Source organism: Phyllostomus hastatus, unplaced genomic scaffold, assembly GCF_019186645.2.
Source record: "Phyllostomus hastatus isolate PE091 unplaced genomic scaffold, TTU_PhHast_1.1 phas_scaffold_317, whole genome shotgun sequence".
NCBI classification, from domain to species: domain Eukaryota; kingdom Metazoa; phylum Chordata; class Mammalia; order Chiroptera; family Phyllostomidae; genus Phyllostomus; species Phyllostomus hastatus.
Genome location: NW_025334023.1, coordinates 5,930,199 through 5,946,957, shown reverse-complemented (window position 1 = coordinate 5,946,957; position 16,759 = coordinate 5,930,199). Strand labels below are relative to the sequence as shown.

General features: G+C 41.5%; 1 protein-coding gene across 1 annotated transcript in view; it reads right to left on the bottom strand.

The window, feature by feature from the left end:
• AAMDC (adipogenesis associated Mth938 domain containing) overlaps positions 1-16,759 on the bottom strand; it is a 31,922-nt gene that overhangs the window by 11,369 nt on the left and 3,794 nt on the right. Inside the window, exon 2 of the mRNA XM_045818358.1 lies at positions 8,835-8,984. Within this exon, the coding sequence (XP_045674314.1) occupies positions 8,835-8,966 (132 nt within the window). The 5' untranslated portion in view covers positions 8,967-8,984. The remainder of the gene's footprint in view (positions 1-8,834; positions 8,985-16,759) is intronic.

Here is a 16,759-nt window from a genome sequence, read left to right as displayed (position 1 = left end):
ACCCTATACCAAACAGTGATGATATGAAAAACCTAACATTTTTTTCCCGGAGCTATGACCAAGGTATGCACTTAACAGAATTACAAATTAGGGTTGGAGAGCTTCACCTTCCTTAAGTAAATGCATTTACCTCAATTACTGAATGATTCCTTCCTTTAACAAAGAACACCACCTACTTTGAGAAGCACCGTGATGCCCAGACTCTCAGAGCTCACATGCTAGTATAAGGAAACAAGGCCACAGCTGGGGGCGGGGGTTGGAAACGGGGGGACGGGGGAGGAGGGGGAAGAGTAAAAGGTGGTAAGAGAGTTCAAACCATAATCGCCCGGAGATTCAGAGACTGGAGACAGCACTAGCCCATCAGATTTGCCGATCAATGGATCTCCAGTGACGAATGTGGCTGCTGTGTGCTACACTGCAGGCCCAGGGCGTCACAAAGAGAGCAGTGAACACTAACCGCCACAAGCTGTGGATCCAAGCGCTGGCGGAGATCACTCAGAGCCTTGTGCAGAGAGAGGCCTGTTACCAAGGCGTCAGCAACCGCCACCAGCTCCTCCTCTGCTTCTTCCACTCCCTCAGGGCAAACCACCAAGGCTGTCTTCCCTCACTGTCTGATTCTGTTCCTCTTTTTCCGAGAGGCTTGACATCACACGACCTGGTGAGGTTTTAAAAGTTTATTGTGTTTTCTTGGGGGAAGGCTACTATTTGCTAGGAAAATGCCCAGCTAATAACCATTATGCCACCTAAACAACAGGGTGGCATCTTATAAGACTTGCACATCTCCCCCTATTTTATATCAAATTTGAAAAGAAAACATTCCTAAATTACTCTTTTAAGGAAACATTTCCTACTGCCAAAATAAAGTGAGCATAAATGGCTCACAGCAATGCTGTTTTCTGGTTGTATTGCAGATAAAAGCAGATTCTGTGAGTGATGGTTAACAGACCTCAGGAATCTGTCCCTTGTGGACACTGCCCAAGTCACATTCTCTTTATCGCTGGCTGGAATTAACAGCCTCTTAAATGATCTTCCCGCCCCTACCAGTGCAGAAATCTGGTTTTTGGCCACAAACCACTGTGGCAATCAATTTGGTGAAGCTTACAGCCCCCTTTTCAGAATGAAAGTTTTCAAGTTTAAAATATAGAAGATTACAAAGGGAAAAGATTTTATACAATAAAATTATCAAATTATTAAAAACAGATTTGTAGGAGAGAGGGTGAGTGGAGGTGGAAGAGGGTACGAGGGAATAAGTGGTGATGGAAAACGGACCAGAGAGATGTGTGGTCCAGTAACATGCTTCCTTATTAATTTAGAAGAGTGGAAATCTTTTCCGAAAGTCCATTAGCAGACTGGTCCTCACATCTCACAGTGGCAGACTGCTAGTCCTTTCAGAATCCACTCTGCCCCTTCTCGAGCAGCCCAGCCAGACTCCATTTTCCATTCTCCCTTGCAGCCAGGTGTGGCACATGTGGCTGTGCTATAACCAATGAAAATTCAATGGAATATGGGAGTTTGGCTTGGCTGGGGTTGGGGTCAGGAGTGAGGAGAAAATGTAGATAACTGTAATTGAACAATAAAGTGAAATAATAAAAAAACACATTCATGAGGTTTATTTTAAAGATTTTATTTTTAGAGAGGGAAGGGAGAGAGAAAGAGAGAGAGAGAGAGAAACATCAATGTGCGGTTGCTGGGGGCAGTGGCCTGCAACCCAGGCATGTGCCCTGACTGGGAATCGAACCTGCGACACTTTGGTTCACAGCCCGAGCTCAATCCACTGAGCTATGCCAGCGAGGGCTTACATTCATGAGTTTTGATTCACTGTAGTTATTATCTTTATTATGCTGAAAATGTCCCCCCCCCAAAAAAAAAAATTCAACAGAATATGAGCAGAAGAAATGATGCCACATCTAGAATTGAGCCTTGAGACATTGGGCATGAGCTTTTCTCCTTTTTTCCCTTCCATTAAGTTCGAATTCTGGCACGGCTGCAATATGTTCCCCCATTCAAATGCCCCAGAAGACGGTGGGACAACACATAGGAAAAAGATCTGGTGCGGCTGGATTAAGCTAGAGGTATTGTTACGAACTCATCACACACACACAGGCACACCCATTTTCTGGCTCTGTGTACTGACGGGGCTTAGAAGTAGTGACATCTCAGTAGTAATAAGCCCACCCAGTACCCAGCTCTTGCTGTCTAGATACTATTTCCCACTAAAAGGAACCAGGCTTCTTGAATAAATGGCTGAGCCCAGGAAAAATAAATCTTGTTATGACAGAAAACAACACAGTAATATAAAGAAAAATGATGGGAACACATCACAAGGACACTGGCTAAATTTGGGACAATTTCAACCTCAACAGATTAAAACATTGTCTTATTCTCTTTGGGGTGCTATAACAAAATACCACAAACTGGGTAGCTTATAAAACAACAGAAGTTTATTTTTCACAATTCTAGAGGCTGGAAGTCCAAGGTCAAGGTTGCCAGCAGGCTGTTTGATGAGGGCCCTCTTTCTGGTTCACAGCTGGCGCCTTCTAACTGAGCCCTCACAGGGTGGAAGAGATCTTTCAGAAGACTCTTTTCTGATGTGCTGATCTCATTCATGAGGGCTCCACCCTCACGACTTAAGCACCTCCCAAAGGCCTCACCCTCCTAATACCATCACCTTTGGGTGCTAGGATTTGAACATATAAATTTGGGGTGGCGGGACACAAATATTCAGATACAGCATACATTAAATTAAAAAAGGAAAACATGAGCTCATTGTGATAATAAAAATGGTGATAGTGTCAGAGAGAAAGCTCTTTTTCACAGAAGAAGCCATCTAATGAATGTAGAAGAAATGATAGAATTATTTTAAAAATCACATTTGCAACCACTAATATAATAATAAATTCAGGCAAGGATCAACGGTTTATGCTAAAGGCCCTGGATGAAAGGGTGCTGGGGAACAAGATAATCACAAAGTTGCAAATTATTTCTCTACAGATTAGTCATTGGTTACAAACGGGATAATGCACCTTTACAATGGAGAAATCTGGGGGATACCAGTTTAACTCTGTGATCAAATGTAACCTCATCAGGCACTGAGCAAAATGACTTTATGTGTCTCTGGATAGAATGCACTGAAGATGTAACCACCTGTGTTGTCAATCAGTGAAAGGAGCATTCTTGCCAAAAAATGATTAACTTGAATCTAATCAAGACAGAAAAACTCAGATAAATCTAAATTGTGAACAAACAACTGGCCCAGACACTTCAAAACTATGTCATAAAAGAGGAAAACGTGGGGCCCTGGCAAGGCAGCCTGGTTGGTCAGAGCATCGTCCTGGTCCACCAAGGCTGTGGGTTTGATCTCTGGTTGGAGCAAATACGAGAAGCAGTGATGATACACAAGTAAGGGAAACAATGAATCAAGGCTTCTCTCTTCCCCCTCTACCTCTCTTTAAAATTAATAAATACAATTTTTTTAAAAAGATAAAATGGAAAGAACTGGGTTTACATTAAAACACTAAAGAAACAGGACAACAACGTTCATGCTCCTTGGCTGTGTCCTGGACTGGAAAGGTAAGCCAGCTATAAAAGATATCATTTTAATGGAACAATCGAATTTGACTTTGGAGTAGATGTTACTTAATATTTCAATGTTGAGTTTCTTACAATGTTATTTAATGTGACATCGACGCTGAGTGTAACATGGTGATTGCCTAGAGCAGAATGCCTGTGTTTTAGTAGATACATGCCAGAGTATTTAGGGTTCAAGTGTCATGATGTCTGCAACTTACTTTAAATGAGTCAACAAAAGTAATTATTGGGAAAGTGCCACAGAAAGACAAATATGCAAATGTGGCAGGATGTTAATAACTGGTGAATCTAGGTTGATGGTATATGAGTGTTTCTTCTGTTTTTTCCCAATTTGTTAGATATGTTCCAATTTTTTCAGAATTAAGAAACAAGAGTGAGAGGTTCAGCACAGAAGAGTTCAGTATAGGCTGTCCACATCCACCAGGTTTAGAAGCGGAACAAAAGCAAAAGCAAACAGACACAAAAGCAGAAAGGAACAGTGCATCTGTTTTCCTTAGGCAGCCCTGTCCTGAGCACAGGAGCCTCCGGGATGGTCGGGTGTACAGTTCTCTGGGAACTGGGTTCCACCTTCTACCTGCTGCCTGTATTATGTGTAAGAATAAAACCACAAAACCAACAAGTTATAAAGGATATTTTTCGAACTTTGAGGAAATTTGAAGATAGACTGTAGATTAAGATAATGTTATTGTATCAGTGATAATTCCTCATTTTTGGTAATGGCATTGTAGCTGTGTAGGAGAATGGCCAGGTCCTTAGGAGAGAATTGCTGAAATACGTTATCTGCCATTTACTCTCAAATGATTGGAGGAGAAGTGTGTGAATGTGTGAGTGTGAGCATGAGTGTGTGTGTGTGTTTAGAGAGAACAGACAAATGTGGTACCATGTGAACAACTTGAGGACTTAGAAAAAAGAATGGGTAATTACTATACCACTCATACAGCTGTGTTGTAGGGTTAACATTTTCCAAAATTAAAAGTTGGGATAAAGTTACCATGTGTCCTTTAATTCTCTTTGGATAGCTGCTAATCAGTTTGGCTTTCTTTTAGTTTTACACTTGTCTGGTATCTTCTACCTTGACCCCTTGCAGCCTAACAAAAGGGTACGTAAATGAGTGACCTGTGCGTGTTTCCAAGTAGAAGACTCTTCTCCAATGATGCAGACACCGGCCCGCAATATCCGAGTCATTCTGGATGAAATGAGACATTCACACGGACTACCGAGTCTGGGGGAGGAAAAGGGCGAGCATGGCTTTTCTCTCAAGGGGAGCAAAAGCCATGGCCTCTGCCATGACAGGCCTTTATTGGGTTTCTCCGCCCATTACATGATGGTCCTCATTTACCATGCACAGATTCACTTTAGGTGGTTACCTTTTACAGAAAACAAATGAGCCAATGCTGCTAATCACATCGCAGAAGAGGGATATTTGCAAATGAAAAGGCAAAAGTAGTTGAACCAGTTACACTCATCCTTGGAAGGTTTAGCATGGGTTTTAGGAAGTTACTCTGCAGTAAATGTTTGCTACTGGGGGCTGGGCCCATGCCATGCAGGATGGTCTACTACACTCCAGTAAGACAGTTATTGCTTTAGGACAGAAATGAGGGAAGACAGCATGACACAGTAGAAAAGACTGGGCTTTAGAGTAAGACTCAGGTTCAGAACTTGGTTCCAAAAAACATTATTTGTGTGAGCCTGAAAAAGCCATATTTGAGCAGTTACATAGTTGTTTAACAATGGGTAGAGATTTGGATGGTGGTAGCAATTATTATTTCAAGGACACGAGTTGAAGACAATACATTTTCTTGATATTTGCATTTTGTAATCACTATGAGACCTCACCCTCCCCCTTTTAAACTAATAAAAAAAGAATCACAACATTAACCTACCTCAGAGGCAATGCCACAAAAGATTCTTTTGAAGTGAATTTAATGATGTTTATAATGACAAATTCCATGCAGCAAAAGTGTATTGAACTTCTACTTTATAGGCTCTAGGCTAAATGCATAGTTCTCACCTTAGGAAGTTCACCACTTAGTGTGGAAAACAGATAAATACATGCTCATTATAACACAGGTGGTCTGTTTTAAGTCCAGGAAACCAAGAGAGTCCCAAAGAAATTGGACCCAAGGAGGGGCACACACTAATGCACATCATAATTAAGTTACCCAAGATTAAAGATAAAGAGAGAATCTTAAAAGCAGCAAGAGGAAAGGAGAGAGTTACCTGCAAAGGAGTTCCCATAAGCCTATCAGCTGATAGGCTGATAACAACAACAACAAAAACAACAACAACAACAACAAAAACCCTTACAGGCAAGAGGGCCTGGAAAGAATTCTTTGAAGTCATGAAAGGCAAGGACCTGTATCCAAGATTACTCTACCCAGCAAAGTTCTCATTTAGAGTAGAAGGGCAGATAAAGTGCTTACCAGATAAGGTCAAGTTAGAGGAGTTCACCACCACCAAGCCCTTATTATATGAAATGTTAAAAGGACTTATCTAAGAAAAAAAAGATCAAAAACTATGAACAGTAAAATGACAATAACCCCACAACCATCAACAACTGAACCTAAAAAACAAAAACAAAAACTAAGCAAACAGCTAGAACAGTAACAAAGTCACAGAATTGGAGATCACATGGAGGGTTATCAATGAGGGCAGGGTCGGGGAGAATGGGGGCAAAGGTACAGGGAATAAGAAGCAGAATGGGTCCAAAATAATAAGGGGGAGACTAAGAATAGTATAGGAAATGGAGAAGCCATAGAACTTATATGTATGGCTCATGGACATGAACTAATGGAGAGAAATGCTGGTGGGAGTGGGGGCAGTGCAGGGAGGAGGGGGATAAAGGGGAGAAAAAATTGGGACAACTGTAATAGCATAATCAATAAAATATACTTTAAAAAAATTTTTAAAAGGACTAAAAATACATAAGACTGACAGTTGATTTCTAATTAGTAACCAATGAGGCCAAAGACAGTAGGCTGACACATTCAACATGCTGAAAGTAAAAGATGGTCTATCAAGAATTCTACATCCAGCCCTGGCTGGCATAGCTCAGTGGATTGAGCGCGGGCTACAAACCAAAGTGTCCCAGGTTCGATTCCCAGCCAGGGTACATGCCTGGGTTGCAGGCCATAACCCCCAGCAACCGCACATTGATGTTTCTCTCTCTCTCTCTATCTCCCTCTCTTCCCTCTCTAAAAATAAATAAATAAAATCTTTAAAACAACAACAACAACAACAACAAAAAAGAATTCTACATCCAGCAAAACTATCTTTACAAAACTGAAAGAGGAACTTCCATTATTACGACATGAAGAGCTCCTGATCTTAAGTGGTAATTAGTAAAAGAAACAACAACAATCAACCAACCACCACCAACAAAAAACAGAAAAAAAAAGAAAATCATTCACAGCCTTTGGAAATGCTCCGAAGAGCAGACAGCAAATGAGGAAACATTTATTAAAGAATATCTATAAATATTTCATAGGACAGGGGAGAAATTGTTGTATTTAAAGAAAGACTGCTGCCTGCCTCCCCACACTCCCAGATCAGTGAGGTGGAGACTCCACTCCAGCGTGCTACAGCCAAGAACATTTTGGGAACCGCCCTGCCTGGTTTCAGAAGCTGTAACCCCTGCCAAGACTAAGTCTGAGGGAATGACCTTGGACCATAAGCCACCAAGGAGACAAAAGCTTATCTCCCTGGCAGGAGCACTGCTTCTGCTCCTTTTATTTCAGCCTGCCTGGCCCCCAATGCTTGGTCGGTTAGCCAATGACAGGTAAGATTTCCCAAGGGGTGAACGATCTAAGACAGGCACAATCACGTGGGAAGCTCCCAAGGAAGGACTTTGGGGGCTACAGCAAAAGGGGGTGATGGACCCTCGCCCCTCGGCTTTGACATAGCCTGAGTCCTCATTGTCTGCGGGAAAATCTAATCTTTTGGCTGCCTTACTTCCCTTGCTCCACCTAAGCCTGAAACAATGACAGAGGGTGGTGCAGCCCTGTGCTGGAAAGGGCGGGTTCCCTGGGCAATCAGTCCTAAGAAAGAATATGTAAAATCCTGTGAAACCTGCTTTGTTCAGAATGCTCTCAATTAAATGATAAGGGTCCAAGGAAGAAGTAAGTTTGTTCCTTAAAGTTCTTTATAGCTCTTTAGCTATCTGACCCTGACTCAAAATAGGCCCTCAGAGTTCCTTGTTATTTGATCCTTACTTCCTAGTAATGATTAATGAGCTTTACCTGAATTCCTGTGTGAACGAACCCAATAAAAACCATTGAGGAAAAGGCTCTTGGTCCTTCTCCTGTGAGAAATCGGCTACCTTTCCTCCCCAAGCAGATTATGTCTTGGTCGACTTATTCTCATCTCTGGCGGACGGGGGGGGGGTGCTCTGCAGACAAAGCTCCCCCACAAGAACATAGGGCTGGTTTTCCTCTCATCTCCCAGCTGAAAATGTTTGTTCCTGGGAGGAGCAGGACATTATTGTATCACATTGTACTCCCAGATGTCTGTTGTGGGGCTAAGTCCCAAGTGAGTGTGGTTGAGAGGTAGGGGCTCCCTTATTTCACCCACCCTCTACTTAGGAAACAGAGATACTCTGCCTTGGGCATTGCACACTGAGAATATTAGAGGAAGTGCAATACAAGGGAAATGCAAGTTCAAACCACAGAGATAACATTTCACACCCACTAAAGGGTATAATAAAAACAAAACAAAGTATAATAAATGTTGGTGTGGAGAGACTTAGAAAAATGAAAACATCATACAGTTATAAAATCTAAAATTTAAAATGGTGCAGCTGCTGTGGAAAACAATTTGGTAGTACTTCGAAGAGTTAAACATAGAGTTACCATATGACCCAGCATTTCCAGTGGTAGGTATATACCTAAGAGAATTGAATAATTCTGTTTACATGGCACGTCTAGAGTAGACATCTATAGCAACAAAAAGTAGATTAATAGTTGCCAGGGCTTGTGAAAGAGAAAGAATAGGCAGTGACTGCTAATGGTTATGGGGTTTCTTTTGGGCTGATAGTATATTCTCGAATTAATAATGGTAACTATTGCACAAGTTTATGAGAGTAAAATCTCCATTGATTGCATGCTTGAATTTTAGCTCAAGGAGATGGAGGGAGGGAGGGGAAAAGGGGGAGAGAGAGGGAGAGAGGTGCTTTTCACTTGGTCATTATAGTTTAGGAGGTTGGAAATCACTTAGCCTTATTCAGCATCAACCAAACATTAAGAGCTTACCTCAGTTCCAGTTTCTCTCCAATCCCAAGCCCGACTTCCCCCTGGCCACACTTTGCAGTCCTTATAGGTTTTAGTAGAGCCTTGAACTTTCATTTGCCCCCATGAAAGGGAAGCAATTTCAGGGGAAGACATAGGGAACTTAACAAAAATCTGAAATTTAAAAAAAAATACACCAAATCAGTTATAAAGTTGAAATAGCTACAAAATACAGGAGATATACTTTATAAAAATAAATCTTAAAATATAATGCAATAGGTCATTGTTCTCCAATGAGAGCACCACCTCTGGCCTGCAGAGCTCTACCTGAAGGAGTAAGGGGGAAGGTACAGAGGTCTACCATACCAGTGATTTTCAAGAATTTTAAAACATGCAATACCTGACTATTTAGTTAGGAACACTGATCTCTCTTCTATTTGTTAAAAAATTGACAACAGCCAACACAACAGCCATCCAGTGTGAATAAATCAAAATTATATTTATTTTTTTGTCAGATCGGCAAAAAAACGTTTTTGGTGTGCCATCGCATTTTAGTAGTTAATGTGTGTCATGACATGAAAAAGGTTGAAAGTCACCTCTCTACAAAGCAGACAGCAGACTGACCGGTGCTCAAGCACAGGCGAAGCAACTGGCTGCCAAAGCCGCTCACGAGAGTGGGCCCTCTGCTGGAGGGGTGAAGAAACCTCACCTCCGTCTGGGGCCTGGTGCTGGGGCACTCTGTGAAATCAGGCGTTACCAGAAGTCCAGTGAACTTATGATTCGCAAACTTCCCTTCCAGAGTCTGGTGCAAGAAGTTGCTCAGGATTTCAAAAGAGATCTGTGCTAGCAGAGAGCAGCTGCTGCTGCTCTGCAGGAGGCACGTGAGACCAGTTCGGTTGGCTTTTTTGCACACGCCAACTTGTGTGCTACCCAGGCTGAACACGTAACAATTATGCCAGAAGACATCCAGCCAGTGCACTGCATATGTGGGGAGCATGCTTAACAATCCACTAAGATGGGCAATATTTCATTATTTAAAAAGAAATCTCTTCTTCCTATTAATTGCTAGTTCTGAACATTAGATTGTTTTGTCCCACGGGGTCAAAAGGTATCTAAGCATATATTGTAGGTGGAAAACAGGGGGCAGAAATCAGGTATTGGCGATTTTTCTATTTTCATTTGTGTGTAAATTTTTTAAAAATATAAATGCAGGAAGCCCTGGCTGGCGTATCTCAGTGGATTGAGCGCGGGCTACAAACCAAAGTGTTGCAGGTTCGATTCCCAGTCAGGGTACATGCCTGGGTTGCAGGCCATGACCCCCAGCAACCGCACATTGATGTTTCTCTCTCTCTCTCTAACTCCCTCCCTTCCCTCTCTAAAGATAAATAAATAAAATCTTAAAAAAAAACCCTGCCCCCCCAAAATATATATATATAAATGCAGGGACACAAAGCAAGTCCAAATGTTTCATCAACAAGTTTCATCAGGTCAACTTTATAATAATTATAAATAAACCTGTTAAGTTTTCCTGAGTAATGCCAGTGTTTGGATTTTTAAATTAAATAAATTTTGTTGTATATATAATATTATACACAAAATAAAGTTTGCCCCAGTGCTCTATAAGTTAAGAAGCATCTTTCTCATTTACATGTTTTTCACTTATTCTTTAGAGGTCCCAAAAGAAAACTGTTATTCTTGGCATCCTGAAACATCCAGCCTTGGACACTAGATAGTATAATTACTTCAGACTCTGTATAGTATACAGACTCTGTATAGTACTTCAGACTTCAGATAGTATAATTCAGACTCTGGAAGGAATTCTCAGCATATTACTTTGGAGATAGAAATTAAAAGGTAGATATTTACTTCAGCTGATGGAGAAAGGAGACTGACAATCCTTTCCCCTAAAAAACAACTATAAAGCTGGACCAAAGTATCAAAAATAACCATTTGGCACTCTAGAAATCGTATTAAAGGCATAATATAAACTGAGAAGTGTTTGTTCATGGCAACCACTGAATTTCAGATAAGAACAGTAGATATTTTGTTGTTCTCGCCTGGGACAACTCTCATGCCCCCACATTCATTCTTTTGACACAGGTTCAACTTGGTTGGGGCAGGGCCTGAAAACCAAGGGTCGCTGCTGCTGTCAGAGGAGGCTCACTTGATCTGGAGCATTATGATGTAAACTAGTGACCTTGGTGGAAGAGAGTATAGGTGACAGGTGTCTCTGGTTCCTTGATATTGTGGGCCTGTTTGGGGCAAGCAGTAGATTGGGAGAGTAGGGAAGAATTTGTTTGTTTGTTTGTTTGTTTAAATAGATTTTATTGATTATGCTATTACAGTTGTCCCGTTTTTTCTCCTCTTTATTCCCCACACACTCAGCAGCCCCCTTCCCACCAGTATCCAACCCCCCATCCCCCTTAGTTCATGTCCATGAGTCATACATATAAGTTCTTTGGCTTCCCCATTTCCTGTACTATTCTTAAACTCCCCTTTCTATTTTGTATCTACCATTTATACTTCTTATTCCCTGTACCCTTTCCCTCATTCCCCCCTTCCCTGCTTTGTCCTGGAGGTTCCTAAGTCTCTCCTCATTTTTTTGAATTCTTGTTTCTTCATTCTGTTCTAGTTGAATGTTTCTTTCTTCCTTCTGTTCCAAATGGTTGATTTGAGTCCCAGTTTTCTCCCTTTCACTGTTGGTTCCCTGTATATTTTTATTTATTTCACTTTACATAGCCTTCACTTTTTCCTGTTTTGCAACCATATTCCATCATCCTGATTACTAGTGCTTTGAACTCTGCATCTGATAGGTTGGCTACCTCTTCATCGCTTAGTTCTATTTTTGGAGCTTTGATCTGTTCTTTCATTTGGGCCATATTTTTTGTCTCAGGGCACTTGTTATGTTATAAGGGGTGGAGCCTTAGTTATTCGCCAGGGCAGGGCAACCCACATAGCTGCATTGTGGTGCTATATATGGGGGAAAGGTTCGAGGGAACAATGCTGCTTGCTCGGCTCTCTGCTGGCTTTCAGTCACTTCTGCTGCTACCCACAAGCAAATTGGGCCCTTCTGGTGCTAATTCCTGGGTGGGTGGTTTTGTATACATTCTAGGACCCTGTGGGTCTCTCCAACAAACTCTCCTGTGAGGCTGGGAGTTTCTCCCACCGCCTGGACTTCCATACAGTTTGATTTTCTAGAAGTTGTGTTTTTTTTTTTGTCTTTAAATTTGTTGTTATCCTTGTTTTGGTTGTGCGAGAAGGCAAAGTGTATATACCTATGCCTCCATCTTGGTTGCTAGTGTAGGGAAGAATTTATAAGAAACTTTCTGGAGGCGACAGCCATAAAGGGCTTAATAAGTTCTCCACATATCCAAAGGGGACCAAAGGCTGTATCTGCATCGAAGGCTGGAGCAGGCCCAAGTCATCAAACATCCTGAGCCAATGGAGCCTAGAGCGTATGCACAGTGAAGAAGTGAGAAGGCTCAAGAGGCAGCCAGGAAAGATACGAAAAGGACTCAATATTTGAATGTACTCCCCAGTACACACACTGATCCCTCAGTGGAGAATTCAGGTCCCACTGTTTTGAGGTGTTTGGACACAATATTTAATTAATCTTTGGTTGAACACTAAGCCATATAGACACAAAGAGCCCTAGAAATTCAAGCTCAAAAACAAGAAAATAAACTGAATACAGATTCCAGTGGTCACATCCCGCATAGGGGGCAGAATTTAAGGATTTAGATTCGAAAAGTAACTATACCACAAACAAATAACGAAGAACAACAACATTGGGGGTGGGGGGATCAGAATCCAGACATCCTACAATGTATTTTCTAAACTGTCTAGATTTCAACAAAAATTACAAGACATGCTAATAAACAAAAAACATGACCCACACTCATCAACTGAAATTGTATCTGATTGTTCCCATATATCTGACTTAGCAAAGACTTCAAAGAAGCCATTATAAATATATTCAAAGAACTAAAGGAAACCTTGTATAAAGAATTAAAATCATTCAATAAATAATGATACAATGATTCAATGAATAAAGAATCTCAATTAGGCAGGCATTTCAAACAAGAATCAAATGGAAATTCTGGTGTTGATAAGAACAATAGCTAAAAGATGCATGTATCAGCCAGGATTCTTCAGAGAAATAGAATCAGTAGGTTATATACATTAAGAGTATTATTTTTGGACTTGGTTTAGGGTCAAGGTGGAGGCATAGGTAAACATGGCTTGCCTCCTTGCACAACCACATCAAAATACAACTAAACTACAGACTGAAGATCACTCAGAACCATCAGAAATCGAGTTGAATGGAAATCTGACAACCATGGAGCTAAAGAAACCACATCAGTCCAGGCTGGTAGGGGACGTGGAGATGCAGAATGGGCAGGCGAGTCCCACAAACAAAAACTGTGGATAAAAATTTGCAAGGGATATCTCAGGAGTGAGTGGTCCCAACCCCACATTAGGCACTCTAGCTCAGGGTGCCACTGTCAAGAAGATAAGACCTCATAACTTCTGGCTGTAAAAACCAGCAGGATTAGAGTTGGTAAACAACAACAACAAACAAACTACTGGACTCCCTGGCAATTCCTTCAAAACAGCCCATGCTGAACTTACTCACAAACACTCCCTCTGAGCTCCAGGACCACCAGGGGAGCAGCTTGAAAGGCATCAGTGGCATATGGGGAGGAACATAAGGGTAAGAGTTGGGGGACAGCTCTCTCCCACACAGAAACGAGGGCAGAAGCCATGGTGCCTTTTTTGAGCCACAGAGCCACAGAACAGGCAGGGGTTGCCACACCTGAGACGCCATCAACTTGGCTTACACTGTTTGCCCCACCCTGGCGTTTACCTGAGGCTCCACCCCACCCAACTTACAGGCTACCCCCAGCCTCATACTTCTAGCTAAGTGGTCCCTGCCCTGGCACTAGCAGCAGCCAGCTTTGGATCACAGTTTGGCTCTGTCTGGGAACCTCCAAGCTGAGCACAGGTAAAAGCCATCTGCTGATTGCTTTGTATCTCACACTGGGAGGCTCCGGGTAGAACACAGGGAGTGGCTGACCCTGGCCTGTACTGCCTGGGAACCCCCATAGCCTTTGCACTGAGTGGACAGCTACAGACCATATTGGAGCATCACCACCCAGCCACACACAGCCAAATCTCCATGGAGGGTGGAGGTTGGTGATCAGTGGTCACATCCAGTCCTTCCAGATGACTGGCCTGGGTAAATCCTTCCTATTGACCTGCCAAGAGCAAACAAGGCTCAAATACAAGAGGAGGGTGTACTCAGCCCACACAGATGGCAAACCGTGAGTACACAGTTTTGGTGTTAGGGTAGGATGTGCCACCAGAGCCTAAAGGCCACATTACCAAGACAGGGAGTCATAGTGGCTCTAGCTAATACATAGAAACAAACATGGGGAGGCTGCCATAATGAGAAACATGGCCCAAATGAAAGAACAGATCAAAACTGCAATAAAAGAACTAAACAAAATAGAGAAGAGCAGTCTACAGATGCAGAATTCAAAACACTGGTCACAAGGATGCTTAAGGAACTCATCCAGTACTGCTATAGCATAAAAAAGAGCTAGGTAAAAAATGAAAAATATTTTCATGGAAATGAACAATTTATAGGGAATCAACAGAAGAGTGGATGAAGCCAAAAACCAAATCAATGATATGGAACATAAGGAAACAAACAAACAAACAAAACCAACCAGAACAACAAGAAGAAAAAAATACCCCCCCGCCCCCCAAAAGAGGATAGTGTAAGAAGCCTTTGGGACAACTTCAAACATTCCAACTTTTGCAACATAGAGATACCTGAAGGAGAAGAAAAAGAGCAAGAAATTGGAAATATACTTGAAAAAATAATGAAAGAAAATTTCCCTAATTTGGTGAAGGAAATAGACATGAAAAGTTCAGGAAGCACAGAGAGCTCCAAACTAGATGGATGTAAACAGGTCCACACCAAGACACGTCATAATTAAGATGCCAAAGGATAAAGATAGAGAATCTAAAAAGCATCAAGAAAATAGCAGTTAGTTACCTACAGGGGAGCTCCCATAAGGTTGTCAGCCGATTTCTCAAAAGAAACTTTGCAGGCTAGAAGGGATTGGCAAGAAATATCCAAAGACATGAAAAGTAGGAACCGATAGCCAAGATTGCTCTACCCAGCAAAGCTATCATTTAGAATGGAAGGGCAGATAAAGAGCTTCCCAGACAAGAAAAAACTGAAGGGGTGCATTATCACCAAACAATTATTACATGAAATGTTAAAGGGACTTATTTAAGAAAAAGAAGATCAAAACTATGAATAATAAAATGGCAATAAACACATACCTATCAACAATTGAATCTAAAAAACAAACTAACAAACAAGAATAACAGAGACTGAATCATGGATATGGAGAGCATTTTGATGGTTGCCAGATGGGAGGGGGTGTGAAGGAAATGGGTGAAGAGGTGAGGGGATTAAGAAGTACAAGTAAGTAGTTACAGAATAGCCATAGGGATGCAAAGTACAGTATAGCAAATAGAGCAGCCAAAGAACTTATGACTTGTGGACATTAACAAAGGTAGGGGGATTTCCTGAAGGGAGTGGGGGGTGCTGGAGTGAAGGTCAAAGGAGGAAAATTTGGGATATCTGTTATAGCACAATCAACAAAATATTTTAAAAAGAGAGATTTAGTTCAAGGCAGTGGCTCATGCAGTTATGTGAGCTGACCTGTCCAAAATGTGTAGGGCAGACCAGTAGGCCTGCTAAATCTTGGGCAGAAGTCACCATTGCAGTATTGATGTTACATTTTCTTCCTCAAAAAAAATCCTCAATATTTCTTTTAAGGCCTTAACTGATTGGGTGAGGCCTACCAAGAATAGCAAGAATAATCTTTATTTAAAAGTCAACTGGCCCTGGCCAGCGGTGCGCAGTTGGTGGAGCACTGCTCTGTAAACTGAAAGGTCTGGGTGAGAGTCCTGGTCAGAGCACAAGCCTCGGCTGTGGGTTTGTTTCCCTGGTTGGGGCGCCTGTACAAGAGGCAACCAACTGATACTTCTCTCACATGTAGATGTCTGTTTCTTTCTTTCTCTATCTCCCTCCCTTCCCTTCTCTCTAAAAATCAATAAGCATGTCCTTGAGTGAGGATAAAAAAAAGTCAGCGGATTGTAGATGTTAACTGCATCTGTACAACACTTTCATAGCAACACCTGGATTAGCGTTCGAATAGCTGCGTACTGTAACTCAGCCAACTTGACACATAAAACTGACAATCACAGTCCACCCCTTGTCAATTTGACACTTATAAACGTTTCTCTAAACCATATTTAATCTCTAAATAAAGACAATAACAAAGTAATACTGCTGCCTAACATTAGTAACTACTAATACATTTCCATAGCTTCATTTCCTAAATATCCATTTTTAAAGTATATATATAACAAAGAACATAAACACACTGTTTTAGGTGCTGTGGGAGGAAGATACAAATTTATAGGACACGATTCCTATTCTTGAGGAGCTGATGTCACACTAGAGGAGAGAAAACATGTCCAAATAACTATAATGTAATTTTTAAAAGGTAACTTTTTAAATACAAGGTAACTTTTGAAAAGTGGTATAAAGAAAATATAATGAATTCTTATGAATGTTGAGAAAGACTTCTATATAGTCTCCTAGAACTCCTATAACAAAATACCATAGACTGGGTGGCTTAAACAGAAATTTATCTTCTCACAGTCTGGAGGCTGAAGTCCGAGATCAAAGTGCCAGCAGGGTTGGGTCTGGTGAGACCTCCCTTCTTGGATTGCAGATGGATTTCTTTTTGCTTTCTCCTCCATAACCTTTTTTTCTGTGCAAAAGTATGTGCATGAGTACTCTTGGTGTGTTTTCCTTTTCTTAAAGGATACCAGTCCTATAGAATTAGGAGCTCATGGCC